Source organism: Gopherus evgoodei, chromosome 23 (genome assembly GCF_007399415.2).
Source record: "Gopherus evgoodei ecotype Sinaloan lineage chromosome 23, rGopEvg1_v1.p, whole genome shotgun sequence".
Lineage (NCBI taxonomy): Eukaryota > Metazoa > Chordata > Testudines > Testudinidae > Gopherus > Gopherus evgoodei.
Genome location: NC_044344.1, coordinates 7,706,326 through 7,721,454, shown reverse-complemented (window position 1 = coordinate 7,721,454; position 15,129 = coordinate 7,706,326). Strand labels below are relative to the sequence as shown.

The 15,129-nt window shown below is 61.6% G+C and overlaps 1 protein-coding gene across 7 annotated transcripts in view; it reads left to right on the top strand.

Moving 5' to 3' along the window:
• Positions 1-15,129, top strand: part of HDAC5 (histone deacetylase 5) — a 109,810-nt gene that overhangs the window by 73,505 nt on the left and 21,176 nt on the right. For 5 of the 7 annotated variants that reach the window (XM_030541261.1, XM_030541263.1, XM_030541262.1 and 2 more), the window contains 8 exons: positions 1,920-2,032; positions 5,420-5,554; positions 8,713-8,935; positions 9,311-9,525; positions 9,723-10,004; positions 11,890-12,055; positions 13,477-13,610; positions 14,857-14,977. In XM_030541261.1, coding sequence (XP_030397121.1) covers positions 1,920-2,032; positions 5,420-5,554; positions 8,713-8,935; positions 9,311-9,525; positions 9,723-10,004; positions 11,890-12,055; positions 13,477-13,610; positions 14,857-14,977 — 1,389 coding nt within the window. The remainder of the gene's footprint in view (positions 1-1,919; positions 2,033-5,419; positions 5,555-8,712; positions 8,936-9,310; positions 9,526-9,722; positions 10,005-11,889; positions 12,056-13,476; positions 13,611-14,856; positions 14,978-15,129) is intronic. The other 2 variants (XM_030541264.1, XM_030541259.1) reach the window with 1 other exon arrangement.

Here is a 15,129-nt window from a genome sequence, read left to right as displayed (position 1 = left end):
AATAGCCTAAATTTGGAGACCATTGTGGCATGCTGCAAAGCCCATTCACCTGCGCTGGGTGAACGGTAGGCTGGGGGGAGCGTGAATTCCGTGATGGGGATTTTTAGGGATAATCTCTGCAGAAGGGCTGCGGGGGTTTGTGGGCTTGGCTGCTGCTTCCCTCTTGTATTTGATTTCCTGATTGGATTGAATATTGTGCCCGGCCCCCTGGAATCTGCACAGACACAGGCAGAGCTGCACTGATTGACAGCCGCTGGCGATCGGGCTCATCCATCTCCTCTGAAACCCAGGCTGGCCTGCCCCCGGTGATGGGATCCCTGCTCCCTGAGGGACGAGCGAGTCGCCCCAGCTCCTCTGGCGAGGCTGCAGCCTGCTCACTGTTATGCAACCAAGCGTTGATATCGAATGAAGAAATTAATCCAGAGGGCGTGTAATCTGTGCAGGGCCAATTTGTGTGTGTGGGGAGGGGAGAAGGGGAGGATAATCCAGGAGCATCTGTTGTTGCTCTCTAAGGAAATGTTTTGCTGGGGAGGGGGCGGGGGCAGATACAGCAGCCGCCTCTGAGCTGCTGTTACATAACGTCCGAGGTCCGGGGCTGCTAGCGGTGGCAGACGTCAAGGGCAGCGGCAGGTACTTGTCTTCCTGAGATACAGGGTGGTGTCAATCCGCAGCGCGTCAGTGGGCCAGATCCGCAGCTGGGGCAAGTCCATTGATGTAAATCGGCATCCTGTTGAAGGCAATGGAGGATCCACACCCTGTCTGCTGACCCTGGCATGGAGAACTGCTTTCGCCCTAATGACAGTAGCTGGGGGTGATGCAGAGCAGGCTTGGAACAGTTGTTTCCGTACCTGTCTGGATGTGGGGTTTGTGCTGACCTGGATTTCTAACCTGGGGTGCCCAATGGCCGGGGGCAGCCACAGCCAGGAACGGGGATACTCGCGGGGGGGGCATGCCCACCCTACCATGTGGGAAGATGGGATTTTTTTTTCATTTTGGTGCATTGCATCTGGGATCTTGTTAAAATCCCACCGTCTCCCTTGCGCAACCATTTGCTCCAGACGCTACTGACTCCGACGGCAACCAGCTTACCCCCGCTTTGCACTGAGGCGTACAAGGGCACAGCCCTGGGGGATCTGGACCAGGGCTGGGTAGGGGAGATGAAATTGTTCCAGCTGTGAGAGACCACAGAGCTCATGGTCACAACTGCTTGTGTGGCCAGCTCCCCGATTCCGGTCCACGCAGGGAGCGATGCAGAGCGAGAATACCAGCAACCGCTTGTCAAGCCGCCTTCGTTGTAATGGGTCCTGTGTCAGGGATTTTGCATGCCCTGATCCCGGCTCTGTGCCCATCCTTTGGGGTCAGCTGATAGTAATTACATTTCATCCTTTCCTAGCTCCGTCCACTCAGGGCTTGCAAAGTGCTTGACGAACACTGTAGAACATAACCCTTGCAGCCCTACCCCTGCGAGGAGAAACAACTCTCAGGGAAACTGAGACATGGAGACAGGCAGTGACACGAACGCTCCCTGAGCAGGGACTAGAACTCCTGCAGAATCTCCTGTCTAACATATAGACAACACTCTTGCACCCCTCTCCCAGTGTGGCAGGAGTGCTCTGACGCTGGGGAAATCTTGCCCAAAGGCAGCATCCCTTCCTCCCAGACTCCCGACGGGTCAGTTGTGCAGAGCTCCGTGCCAAATTTGCTGGTGTGGATCGATGCCTTTGCCAGTCTGGCCTTCAGGGCTGGTTCGGGTCCATGCTGGATGCCCAGGGCAGGCAAGCCCACTTGGGAAGGGCAGCGAAGATTGCAGGGTTTAGCTCCTGGCCCCCAGGAACGACCTCTGGATCGGCCTGGCCATTGGGAGCATTGCGGGGAATGGGCCTCTGGGCTGTGTGTGCAATTCTCCCTTTCTCTTGCAGTCTCCTCCGTGTGTAACAGCGCCCCAGGGTCCGGTCCCAGCTCCCCGAACAGCTCCCACAGCACCATTGCTGAGAATGGCTTCACTGGCTCTGCCCCCAACATCCACACCGAGGTAAGGTTCGCAGAGGGAGCCCCCCTGGGGGGCACTATGCCTCCGCCACCCCAGTCCTCGCTTATTTTCTTCATCACGAGCCCTGACCACAGAGCTGAAAGCTGCTCATCTCAGTGGAACTGCCCCATCTCCAACGACGCTGGTTTGATACCTGCTTGGTCCCCTTATTATCCCTAATTTCTAGGCAAATCTTGTGGCTATTGGAACGTCAAGGATGTTTTCCTGTCCTCCGTCTTGTCTCTAAACCTTTTCTTTGGCTACAGGAGGGCTGCAGTGTGCCAAGAGGAAAGGGTTAGTATCGTGTGGTGGGGCTCGCCGGGGGCTTCACGTCATTGGCGCGTTACATGAGCGAAGTGCACGCACGTGCGAGGCCTGTCTCTGCATGGGTGCTAGTAGGATGATGGAATTGCTAGTGGAAATGGCGCCGATTCTCTCGTTCGCCACGGTGGGGTGACTCCCAAAGGGCTGGGGGAGGAAAGAGTTTTGGGGATCTGGAGGTTATTTTTCGCTGGGGCTGGGACAGTGACGGGGGCTTTTCCTTCCTCTGCAGTTGGGATGCTGCCATTGGAGAAAACAAAACATATGTTGCCTAAAAACTAAAATAAACCGAAACAGCCAATGGCCAAACTACCCCCCCAGATACCTTCCTCGGGACCCGAGTGACATGAGCTCGCCAAAGTCGGGAGGTTGTTTAAACCTCATTCCCCTTTGTTCACTTGTTCCATTTCCTTCAGCTGGAAGCTGATCAATTACCCTTCCCGCTCCGAGGCATTTTCGATGGGCCGGTCTCCGGTGCAATTGCCCCATGTAGATTGAAGGCCCTGATTTAAATAGTTAAAGGGACCATCCTGGGGTGGCTGAGCTGGCCCCCCCACGTGTGTGCTGGACGGAGGCGTTCCACTCACAGGACATCGGGGAGGGGGTTGGGCGTGCTCTGGTTTGCGGACACGGAGTTCCTCGCCAGCACACAGCCCTGCGTTGGCCTCGAAGCACAGCTAGCGGTTTTTTGTGTCCACGGGCCCTTTAGTGATGCTCAGGGCTGGATCTCAGGGAGACACGGGTTCTAGGCTTCCACCATCAGCCTGTCAGCTAGGCCCTGCTGCTCGTCGTCATGGGGTTCCCTGTCTTGGTCCCACAGCCTGCAAGATCCTCTGCAAACATCCAGGTCCGAACCTGAATACAACCCGCTTGTGCCATAGGTTTGTTCAGGTCTCTGCATCTCTCTTTCCCCCGCTCCCTGAACGAACACATGAGGGCACTGCTCTGACGGTGGTCCCTGGGCTGTCACTTGGCAGCTGGTCGTGATCCAGGGGCTTTGCTGGGAGAGACGGGGACGCCCCCTCTCTCCCGCTCTCGTGAAGCAGCTGGAAACACACCCAGGATCACAGTTAACTCAGCCAGGCCCAGTATAAATCCAAGAGATAATGGGAGGCAAGCACATAGCGAAGGCACAGACAGAGACGGGGCAGGGCTGGCCGTGTGCCCAAGGTGGGTGCAAGGATGTTTCGTGCCCAAGGCGAAACTTCCACCTTGCGCCCCCGCCCCCCCCGAGCCCTGTGGCAGATCTCTGCCCCCCCCCGCCCTGAGGCGCCCCCCCGTGTCAGCTCCCCCCGGCCCGGGGAGCCGTGCGGCAGCTCCCCACCCCAGCTCACCCCTGCCCCACCTCCTCCCCGAGCACGCTGTCGCCTCTCCTCTTCTCCCGCCTCCCAGGCTGGCGGTGCCAATCAGCTGTTTGGTGCTGCAAGCCTGGGAGGGAGAGAAGCAGAGTGGGGCGGCGTGCTCAGAGGAGACGGAGCAGAGGCAGGGCCGCCCAGAGGATTCAGGGGGCCTGAGGTCTTCGGTGGTGGGGGCCCCTGCTTCAGTGGTAATTTGGCGGCGTGGGGAGGGGGTCCTTCTGCTCTGGGACCTGCCGCCAACGTGCCCCGAAGACCCGCGGCTGGGACTCCTCGCTGCCGAATTACCGCCAAAGCGGAACCTGTCGCTGAAGTGCTGAGTCTTTGGTGGTAATTCGGCGGCGGGGGGTCCTTCCACCCTGGAGCAGAAGGACCCCCCACCGCTGAATAGCCGACAACAACCCGGGGCGGAAGAAGCTCCAGGGGCCCGGGCCCCGTGAGAGTTTTCCGGGGCCCCCAGAGCGAGTGAAGGACCCCGTTCCGGGGCCCCAAAAAACTCTTGGGGCTCCTGCAGGACCCAGGGCCTCGGGCATATTGCCTCACTTGCCCCCTTCTCTGAGCAGCCCTGAGCAGAGGCGAGGTGGGGCGGGGAGCAGTTCCCCTGTGTTCTGCGTCCCCCCTTACTTGCTGCAGGCAGCCCTCCCCGCGCCCCCTGCCCCAGGTCCCTCCACCCAAATGCCAGCGGCGACCAGGGTGGGCGAAGATCCGGCTGCCGCAGTCGCCGCCGAAGGACCTGAAATGCCGCCCCCCAAATGCTAGTGCCGGTTGCCTGATGGGTTGCACCGGCCCTGTGTGTGCCCACCCAGGGAACCCATCTGGCGGGTTTAACTGTGAAGTTGCTGGGGTCAGCCATGGCCGCGGCAGAGACGTCTCTTATCCCCGATCAGCCTGAGCTGCTGCCCCAGGCTTCTGCAGTGGGGTTCAGCTCCCCGGCGTGGATTGCTGCATGGATAGGGGCTTCCGTGCCCAGCAGAGGCGGCAAGGCTGGAAGCCCCGAGGGGACACCTCGCTTGGGGACTACGTGGGCTGAACAAATCCGTGAAACTCACTGGACGTGGAACGAAGTCTGGGTCCTGGAGCGTTGGCACTGAGTAGGGAGGGTGCTCACTGGAGGTGTGGGGGAGAACAGGGCATGCTGGGGGGCACTCTTTCCTCGGGTGCTAGAGCTGAGCAGAGGTGGAAGTAGGGGGAGGTTCTCCTGGGATGCTAGGGGAGGGGGCGGGGCATGCGCCCCCTTGGGTGCCAGGGCTGGTCCGGTTCTCCCTGGGGTGCCGGAGCTGACGTGTTACCCACCGTATCGGAATTCAGTAGCGGGAGTTGGGGGGTGGATCCCAGCCCACCCAAGGACAGGAGCTCAAGAGGTGCCAGGCTGTGGGGCTGCGACAGCGCTGTGACGGGAGTCAGCAAGCTCCCCCTGTCCTCCGAGCCGCGACTGTAGGGACCACCAGTCGCCAGCCACATGCTGCTTCCCCCCCACCCTCCAAGCCCCTTGCTAGGACCGAGCTTTGGGCTAGTCTGCTTGTTTGACGCCTGTGGTGGAAGAGAGCGCCCCGTGCTGGCTAGTGCTGTCCTAGCAAGTCCTATTCCTGGCGGGCTAGGGCTGACCAGCCACACCTGAGCTGCTGCCACGTCCTCCTCTCTCGCTTACGTAGCTTCTTACCCTTGTCTCTTTCTTCCCCACCCCTATCCCTCCTTCCTTCCTTCCTTTCTGCAGCAGCTGCTCCCCCAGCACAGAGCCCTGGCCATGGACGGCTCGGCTAGCCAGCTCAGCCTCTATACCTCCCCGTCCCTGCCCAACATCTCCCTGGGACTGCAGGCAACGGTCACCGTGACCAACTCGCACCTCAACGTGAGTACGGGCGCAAACGTGTGGCAACCCGCCTTCTCCCCGGCCCTGTGCGAGGATGGAGGCAGCAGGGGGAACAGGAGCAGCGCTCCGTACAGGACGGCAGCGCCTGGCGCTAGGGAGAGCAAGGCAGACTGTGCCCGTGCCGGGGGGGGTGCCCTCGAGGCTCTCCAGGGCTGCGTCGTCCCGTGTGCCGGTACTGGGCGGGGGCAGCGTGTTGCCAGTCTGAGCCGGGAGCCGTTTCGCACCCACTTCGCACGGATGGAAAGGACGGTGGGGAAGCCCGGCAAGGAACCCAGGAGTCCGGGCCCCCGTACCACTCAAGATAAGCTTGACCTTGCAGTGGGGGTCATTAATAGGCAGACTGGGGGTCAAATCCAGACCGCTGGATGCTTTTGAACGGACCCTGAAATCTTTTCATTTGCTTATTCTCATTATTGTTGGAGGTGGTTTTTAAATGGTTTTCTCTGTATCTGCCACCTGGCCCTCTGCCAGCCTGTGCGGTCAGACAGCCGTGCACGGCCAGGTCCCGCCCTGCTCCCAGAGCAGAGCTGCAAGCCCTGGGATTCAGTGCAGCCTGGAACTGGGACCACAGTTTGGGGATGTGTGGGGCCAGTGGGCCGAGGTGTGGGGACTTCCAGCCCAGTCAGGGTGGGGAGTTTTCTGATCACCCGCCGTGAACTAGCTAGGAGTGAGCTCGCGGAGGGAGGTGTGGGGCTGTTCGCCTGGCCTGGGGATGTGCCCTCAGGAGTGAGCTGGACTCCAGACAGAGAAGCCCCTTGTGACTGGCTGCGTCTCTCTGGGACCCCACTGTCCCACCGGCGCGTCAGGCTGCTTCCAAGGGAGGGAGGCACTTTATCCACTTCCAAGGGAGGGAGGCACTTTATCCAGACAGGCCAAGCTGCTTTGGGGACCCAGTTCTGACCCGGCTGATTCTGCGCATGCCCTGGGCTGAGGGGCCGACTTCAGTTCTGTGGTGCTGGTACCGGCCGGAGCCTGCGCCATCCCCCTTGGCCTGGTCCCACCGGCTCCGCTCGCTGGGGTGCTGCCTGCGACAGTGGGTCGAACCAAATGTAGCTGTGCCAGGGAGGCTGAGGAGTGCTCACCCTCCTGCCCGATGCCCCCCATCTCTCTCGCACACACACACGCACACACACACATGCCCATGACACACAGACACGTCCATCACAAACGCGCGCATACACACACGTCCATCATACACATGCGCACACACACGCACATGTCCATCAGACACACACACAGGTCCATCACACACCCAGACCTACACCAGTCCATCATACACACAAATGTCCATCTCTGTCTCTCACACACATAGGTCTGCCCCCTCTTCCCCCCCCCATGTACGTGCCCACACCCACAGGTCCATCAGACACACACCCACACACACCCCCGGCCATCACACCCCACCCATCACGCTGCCCTCACCAAACACCCGCCCATCCCACACAGGTGCTACTGAAGAACCCGGTGCAGAAAGGCCTTTGCAAACCTGGCGCTTTGGAGCCTGAGTCTCGGTGGCATTTAGGGCCCTAAGATCATTGGGCTCAGTATGGGGGAAAGCGGGTAAAACTCTCGGGCCCGGGCTGTACAGATGGTCTCCTCTGGTGGCTCTGTGAACCCCAGACCTGCTCCGATTCCTGGCAGCGGGGTTCTCCTGGCTGGAGAGCTGTGTCTGGCCCAAAGATCCCTAACCATGCCTCGTACTGCCTGATTAACCCCCCCACCTTGTTTGGAAGTGATTGTCCTTCCAGCCGGCCCCCCTCCTTCCCTCTGTTACTGTCTGCAGCCCAGCAGACAGACGGGGGCGTCCGTCACCTTTGGCTTTCCTCAGCTGCTTCTGGCGCTGTTGGTTTTAAACCGTAATTAGCAAATCCGAGCAAAGACTAATACTAGAGAAATGGACTGTTCCCCGAAAACACAACAGCCCGGCTTTAGGGTGGGCCCAGGTCCCAGCTGCGGAATGGGTCCTGGGCTCACAGCTGGGAGGAGTAGGGCACTCGCTGCCTCGTTTCTAGCAGGGTTTGGCCCACGGCTCCGATTCTCCCATGCTCGGGCGATGCCTGGGAGAGAGCAGGGGCGGGGGGCTACAGGGCGGGGTTCAGGTGCGTTGGCAGAGCGGTGGGTGCGGAAGCACCGGAGGCTGGTGTGACGGTGCATTGGCAGAATTTGCTGCGTGCTCCAGCTACACCCTTTGCTTCCGTGAGCAGCTTAGACAAAGTGGAGACCTCGTCCCCGTGAGCCGAGGGACCGAGCAGCTGTTCGGATGGGAAGGGGCTTGGTGGGGGGGGATTTGTCCGGCCCGGAGATAAAGCCAGTTCCTGGGGCTTGAGCCAAGAGGCCGCTGGTCACTCCAGAGTAACTGAGCCGAGTGAGTCCATCTGTCCAGCCAGGGTCTGTCTAGAACAGGGAGTTTTAACCTGGGGTCCGTGGAGGCCTGAGGGCCTAGACTGTGTCTTAAGATTTCCAGAGGGGAAAAGGCAGAAAACGCTTGGGGTGGACCGTGGAGAGCCCAGGATTTCAGGTGTGCAGCAGCATGGGCACGCCGGGCATGGCTCTGCGGTGGCCTCCCTGCTGGTGATAATGGTTGTGACGCCGGTTGGCAGAGCGGGTCCTTCAGCTCAGGCTGGAGGTGTCAGCCCCAGGGCTTAATCCTCGATAACACGGGCGGTTCCAGGTGGATCTAGGGATGGGCATCCAGCTCCTCAAGCCGTGCCTGCCTGCAGGGCCATGGGGCGCGCTGCTGCCATCCAAGGTGCACAGAGCATGGGACACGTCCCAGCACTGAGCCCCTGGGTAACTCAGCTTTGTCGGCTCCACCTGCACTGGGGCAGGGCCTTGCGGCCATCTGGGGACAGGGGCAGAGATGGGGACAGAGCTGGATGTGGCTGGGAGGGGCGTTACTTGATTCATGGTCCTAATACCCCTCTTCCCCATTGGTAACCCCAGCGGGTTTGTGGTCCACAGGAGACCCCACTGCCCTGGCTGGGAGCCCCAAGCAGGCAGAGGTGTGTTATGGGGAGGGGCGAGGGGATGTGATTGCCCCCCCCCATCCCTGGCCAGCATTCAGAGGCAGGGCAAAGGCCTGCAGAGGAGCAGCCCCCCCCCCCCAACACTCTCTATTCTCTTTCCTTCCCCCACAGGCTTCCCCGAAGCTCTCCACCCAGCAAGAGGCGGAGCGCCAGGCCATCCAGTCGCTGCGCCAGGGTGGGGCCCTCACGGGCAAGTTCATGAGCACCTCGTCCATCCCCGGCTGCCTGCTGGGGGTCGCCCTGGAGGGTGAGACCAACAGCCATGGGCACGCCTCCCTGCTGCAGCACGTGCTGCTCCTGGAGCAGGCCCGCCAGCAGAACACGCTGATCGCCGGTGAGTGCGGGCGGGGGGCCCAGGCCATGCTGGCGTAGGGCAGGGCCAAGCTCGAGGCAGGCCAGAGGGCTCGTGGGATGGATAGCCTGTTGGGAAGGGAAGCTGCCTTGAGGTTGCAGCAGGGGGCTGGGGCGGAGGGTTCTGTTCCCGGTCGTGCCGCCGTCCTTCTGCCTGGAATAGCCCTTTGCGTGTTCAGCTACACCCCCGTCGGTGTGGCTCTCCGCTGTGCGCAGAAGGGGAAACATAAGCACCAGACCTACGCAGGGACGAGAACCCAGGAGTCCTGACTCCCATTCCAGTGCCTTGACCAGCAGCCCCTGTACCACTGGATCAGGCTTCCTGTGCCAGGCTTGACCCTCTGCCCTCTCCTTCCAGTCCCGCTCCACGGCCAGTCCCCGCTGGTGACGGGCGAGCGCATCTCCACCAACATGCGGACGGTCAACAAGCTGCCCCGGCACCGGCCGCTGAGCCGCACCCAGTCGTCCCCGCTGCCCCAGAGCCCCCAGGCCCTGCAGCAGCTGGTCATGCAGCAGCAGCACCAGCAGTTTCTCGAGAAGCAGAAGCAACAGCAGCAGATTCAGCTTGGCAAGGTTGGCAGGGGGAATGGGGTGGGCAGGGCGGGTGGCTTGCAGGGCATGGGTGGATTGAACCTGTCAATCACCAGAGAAACCCCCCTCCCCTTACGCCCCCCCCCCCGCAGGTGGCACATCAGCTGCTGTACGTGGCCCGGGCACCAACCCCCTGTGCCCCTAGATGCCCCAAAGAACCTTTGCCCCTCTCTTTAAAGATCATCACCAAGACGGGCGAGCTGCCCCGCCAGCCCACCACGCATCCAGAGGAGACGGAGGAGGAGCTGACGGAGCAGCAGGAGGCGCTGCTGGAGGACACAGTGCCCCTGGGGCCAGTGGGTTTCGTGGTGGACGGCTCGCCGGAGAGCGAGAGCACGCAGGACGAGCTGGAGGAGGACGAGGGCGGCGAGCCAGTGAAGGACGAAGGGGGTGCGAGCGGGGACGAAGAAGAGCCCATCGACTCGTCGGAGGTGGAGGAGCTGGGCGTGGCTTACAAGCAGGTGAGCCTCTCCCACTGCTCCCCTAAATGAACCAGGGTCTCCTCTACTTTACTCCCCCTCTGACAGGAAAACAGCCCCTCTCCTTAGGCTGACAGGCAGATTTGAACCCAGGGCTGTCAGCACTGAGGCTGTGTGCCTCTACTGCTTGGTCTAAAGGAGTGACTCCCCCAGCTGGCACCTATAGTAGGCTCTTATCCTATTCTGTGCCTCAGCTACTGGATGGCGACTCTGTGCTAGTGGGCAATGTGCCACCATAGGTGTGACCCCTGGGAGGAGGGAGCAGCTGTGGGAGATGCTCACCCCAAATGTTGACTCTAGCTGGCTGCCGGGGTCACGCAGTTCCAGCCAGGAATGGAGCAGCTGTTTGCCCTGGAGATCCTTCCAGCCTGCCTGGATCCAGGCGTGTATCCTTGGCCCATCACCGTGGGGGTCCGGATCCCAGCTTTCCCCATCCCCCATTGATGAGTCGCGCTCAAGGCGGGCTGCGCTGGGGACTTGATGGGGAGGGGGCGTCCTGGGAGAGCCAGGGGGGCCGGGAGGTGGGATGCTTGCCCCAGCCAGCCGGCTGTGGCGGGGCAGGGTAGCAGGCACTCGCCCCAGCCAGCTGGATCCAGCTTACGCAGACCGGGCTAGTGAGATCATCGGGCACCTGGGAGATGGCTAGTGCTGGCTCCTGACAACCCCCCAGGCCGGCAGTGGGAAGTGGCCCCACTCGCAGGGCTGAGGGCATGAGCAGAGCAGAGTCGCAGCCGGCGGAGGGGAAAACGCTTGGCCGCAGTCCTGGCCTGCTCGCATGCCCGGCCACGCTCTGGTGCAGATGCCCACGTCGCGTGCCCAGCCGCACGCGCCCCTGGGGCGCTCTCATGCCTGATCGCACCCTCCCAAAGCTCTGCGCCCTCTGGCACGGCCCTGGCACCTGCTGCCCACCCTACCCAGCTCCAGCCATTCAAGCCAGCTCCTCCCAGCTCTCTGCGGCTTTCAACTCCGCCTCTGCCGCGTCTGCTGCCTGCCAAGCCGGTTCCCCATTCATCAGAGACGGCTCTGAGGGGCGAGTGACTCATCCACACCCCTGCATCACCCGCTTCGCTCCCCACTTCCGGCCCTGGCACAGCTCCCCCCCAGCATTGTAACCAGCTGCTGTTGCTTCTGAGGCATGACTCATCCAAAGCCTCTCGCATCCCGGCTGCTGAATATTTGATCACTGTGCGGGCGGGAGTGCATGGGGACGTGCGGCGCGGAGCGATGAGTCTCTTTCCCCGCAGGGGACGGGGTTTGTAAAAGGGGAGCGGGTGGGTGGTAACCGCTGGCATCTCAGCAGTGCCAATGTCGCACTGTGGGTGCTGTCGGGGCCCGGCATAAGGATAGGGATAGACCTGGGAACTGCATCCCCGAGCCAGCCCACGCCCGTAACCTCATCCCTGGGGTTCCTGGGTCTTTGCAGGCTGGTGTCCTACAGGGTTATAAACACAGCGCAGAGGGAAGGGGCTGGGGGAGCCGGCTGCCGGGCAAGCATGGATGCTGCTGCCTGTGTATGTGGGGCATCGAAAGCCAAACAGATTCTTCAGCGGGAGGCGGGATGGGGCAGATTCGGATACGTGTGTGAGTGCCCAGAGCTGGCTCAGAGGGACCCGAGGCTTCCACTGTGCACTGCACGGACCCTGTCCCTGCCCTACAGAATATACAGTCTTAATAGGCAGAGCAGACAAAGGGTGGGAGGGGAAACTGAGGCACAGAGCGGGGCTGGGGCGGGTCAGTGGCAGAGCCGGGAACAGAACCTGCGTCCCAGCTTGCTGCCCTGTCGCTGACCCCTGCTGCCTGTGGAGGGCTCAGCCAGGGTGAATTTCCGGCCCTGTGTACATCCCCTCTCCGCACCATGTTCTGGCAGGTGTTCCCCGATGCTCAGCAGCTGCAGCCCATCCAGCTCTTCCCAGCTTCCCTGACCATCACCACCCTGCCTCACCAAGCACTGAGCCGGACCCAGTCCTCGCCTGCCACCGCGGGCATCAAGAACACGGCAGCTGAACCCCCGGTCAAACACCTGTTCGCTACTGGTAAGAAGACATGTGCCCCAACGTCACCTGAGGGGAAAAACAGCCCAAGCCACGCCCACAGCCCACGCTCCACCCTCACGATGCCAAAGTGGGGCGCCACTCTCAGTGACCCGTGCAGAACCGCATCATGGGATCATCCCTCTCCTTTCGCGAGTGCTTTGATCAGCTGGGGAACCGCTAATCCAACCCATCATCCTTAGACTTCAGAGTGAACGCCCCGCCGAGCTGAATGAGGCAGCTCATGCCTTCTTCGTGTGCTTGTCTGCAGACTCAGGCGGGCATCGGGGTGTGGCTTGCGCCCGGGTCAGCTTTGGATGGTTTCTTGTGCAGCCCTCAGACCTAGAAACTTTTAAATGATTGACAAAATGAAAATGTCAGATTCTGGAGCAGGATCTGGCAGGAGGAGCCTAGATTGGCCGAGGCAGCCCAGTTATCTCGGCTTTTCCAGACAATCTGCCTTAGAAAAGAGACGTCCACTTGCTCTATTGCTGACCCAGGCCACGGTGCAATAAAAAATCCACAGCACTGAGTCACAGAGCCCGGGGCAGCTGGCTTGGGCTGCGAGTATAAAATTACAGTGTTGAGGTTCAGGGCCGGGCTGGAGCCTGGGCTCTGGGACGCTCCCCGCTCGCAGGTCTCAGAGCCCGGGAAGAGCCCACACATCTACACTACAGTTTTATAGCCCTGCAAGCCTGGACCAGCCTCGGCCACGCTGCGGGTCTTTTACTGCAGCGTAGCGGCGCCCAGAGAAGGTGATTAGATGGTGCAGCCCGTCTCCGTGGGGCAGCAGCGGGGAACGTAGGCGCCGACTCTGGGGGTGCTCTGGGGCTGGAGCACCCATGGGGGAAAATTGGTGGGTGCTCAGCACTCAGCGGCAGCTCCCTGCCCTGCCCCCCCACCCCAGCTCGCCTCCGCCACCTCCCCTGAGTGCGCTGCGTGCCCGCTTTTCTTCCCAGCACTTGCGCCGGGTCGGCTGGGAGGGAGGTGGGAGGAGGGAAAAGGTGGGTGAAGAGGCGCTGCCGGGGCGGGGATCTGGGGAAGGGGTCCAACGGGCAGGGAGGGGGTGGAGTTGGGGCAGGGACTTTGGGGAAGGGGTCGGGAGGGGGGTGGGGAAAGGGTGGAGTCAGGGCGGGGGGGTACCGGGGAAAGTTTTCGCTTCTGGCGGGGAATGAACCCTTGGGCCTCTGTTTCCGAACGCACATGGTGATACGGTCCAGCTGCATTAGCCAAGCGCAGCAGCCTGTCTGTGCTCCCAGCCGCCACGCCAAGTAGGGCGGGTCACACCCACCCGCTGTCCCCAGGAAAGCCTCCAGGGCTGTGCCCCAGGCCACTGGCTGCCCCCCAGCCAGAGGGGTCTTGCTGCCATGGGGTTCCTGCCATCCAGCCCTTACTTCCTGTCCCTTCCCTCGTCTCTCCCCCAGGCGTGATCTACGACACATTCATGCTGAAGCACCAGTGTATGTGCGGGAACACTAACATTCACCCAGAGCATGCTGGGAGAATCCAGAGCATCTGGTCCAGGCTCCAGGAGACCGGCTTGCTGAGCAAGTGCGAGGTGAGGATCCTAGGGAGGAGGCTGGGGGAACGTGGGGGCTCAGGCAGCAGCAATCATGCAGAAAGTGTCAAGGGACCATGCGTGGCTGAGGCCTTGGGTTACTGTTGCACCTCAAAGATTGCAACCACGGCACCCCGGCACCGTCTCCTACGTCTCCACTGCAGAGGTAGCTCCGGTGATCAGCAGCCGCCTACGCGTGAGCAGCCGCTTGGCCAAGTCTCGGGGCCCTCGCTGGCTCTGTGTTCCCCGGGTGTGTCGCTGGGACTTCTGGGGGCACAGTTCCCGGTTCTTGGGGCTGCTTTGCACTGACCGCTCTGTGATTCTTCCCCGGTGCCTTGTGGGAGAACTCGTGTGTACTTCTGGGGCTGTGGGGGGGCTTGTGGGACGGCTGGAGGACTCAGTGTGCAAAGGATTTAGCCTGCGTTCTCGCTGTGAAGTGAGGTTATCGGCCCGAGTGAAAGCTCTGAGCCCCAGCTCTGCCAACCCGCTGGGGTTGAAAGCCCCACCAAATCCGGGCAAGAGAGTTTGGGGTGTGGCCACGGGCAGTGCAGACGTAGCTCTTCCTAGCACAAGAGACTTGGGTGGGGACGGACCCTCCCCAGCTTCATCCAGCCCAGCCAGCTGCCTGCTAGAGGTGTCGGTAAGATCGGATTCCCCCCGCGTGGAGCAGCCTGCCCTGCAAAGGGGGTGGGGCAATAACCCACTGAAAACCCCCCACCCCTCCCAGCCTAGGGGTATGGTGGGGTTGGGGCATGGCTGGAGTGTTCTGTGCTGCTGCTCTTCTCTGCTGCCCAGGGCCTGTAGGGGGCGATAGGAAGTACAGTATAGGTTCAAGCAGCTCTGGGGTGGCTCCGAATTACTGCCGGGGGTTGGAGAGGGCTCTGCATAGCCTCCAAATACAGGGAGCACACCCACTGCAGCCCTGCCCCACTGGAAGGGACCCCAGTCTATGTGGATCCCCACAGGGCTGACCAGTCCCCAGCACCAGAGGTAAATGCCTCCTGGCTGAAGCATCCATGATCCAGCCACCCCCTGGCTGCAGCTCACTCCCTTCAGAACCAGAGTTGTCACCTCTGAGGTGCAAAAACCCAGGACCCCCGGGTTGATCCTGCGCCCCTCGAAGTGGGCGGCTGGCCGTGTGCCCTGAGCACCCAGACAGGTTTCTCAGCCCAGCTAGCTCCATAAAGCCACGATCCTGGGACTGTCTGGCCAGGCACGGCCTCACTCACCCGGCTCTCTCTGCTAGCGGATCCGGGGCAGGAAAGCGACGCTGGATGAAATCCAGACGGTCCATTCGGAGCATCACACGTTGCTGTACGGAACCAGCCCCCTCAACCGACAGAAACTCGACAGCAAGAAGCTGCTAGGTAGGCGGACCTGGCAGTGCCCCATCTGAGGATGATTTAGGGCCCTGCCCGCTCCCACCAAGTCCCTGGGCGTTGAGCTGTTGGCTACGGCAGAAGGCGGAGGGGGTTGTTCATGCTCCTTGCCTAGTGTGCGGGGCGAGGGCAACGTTTTC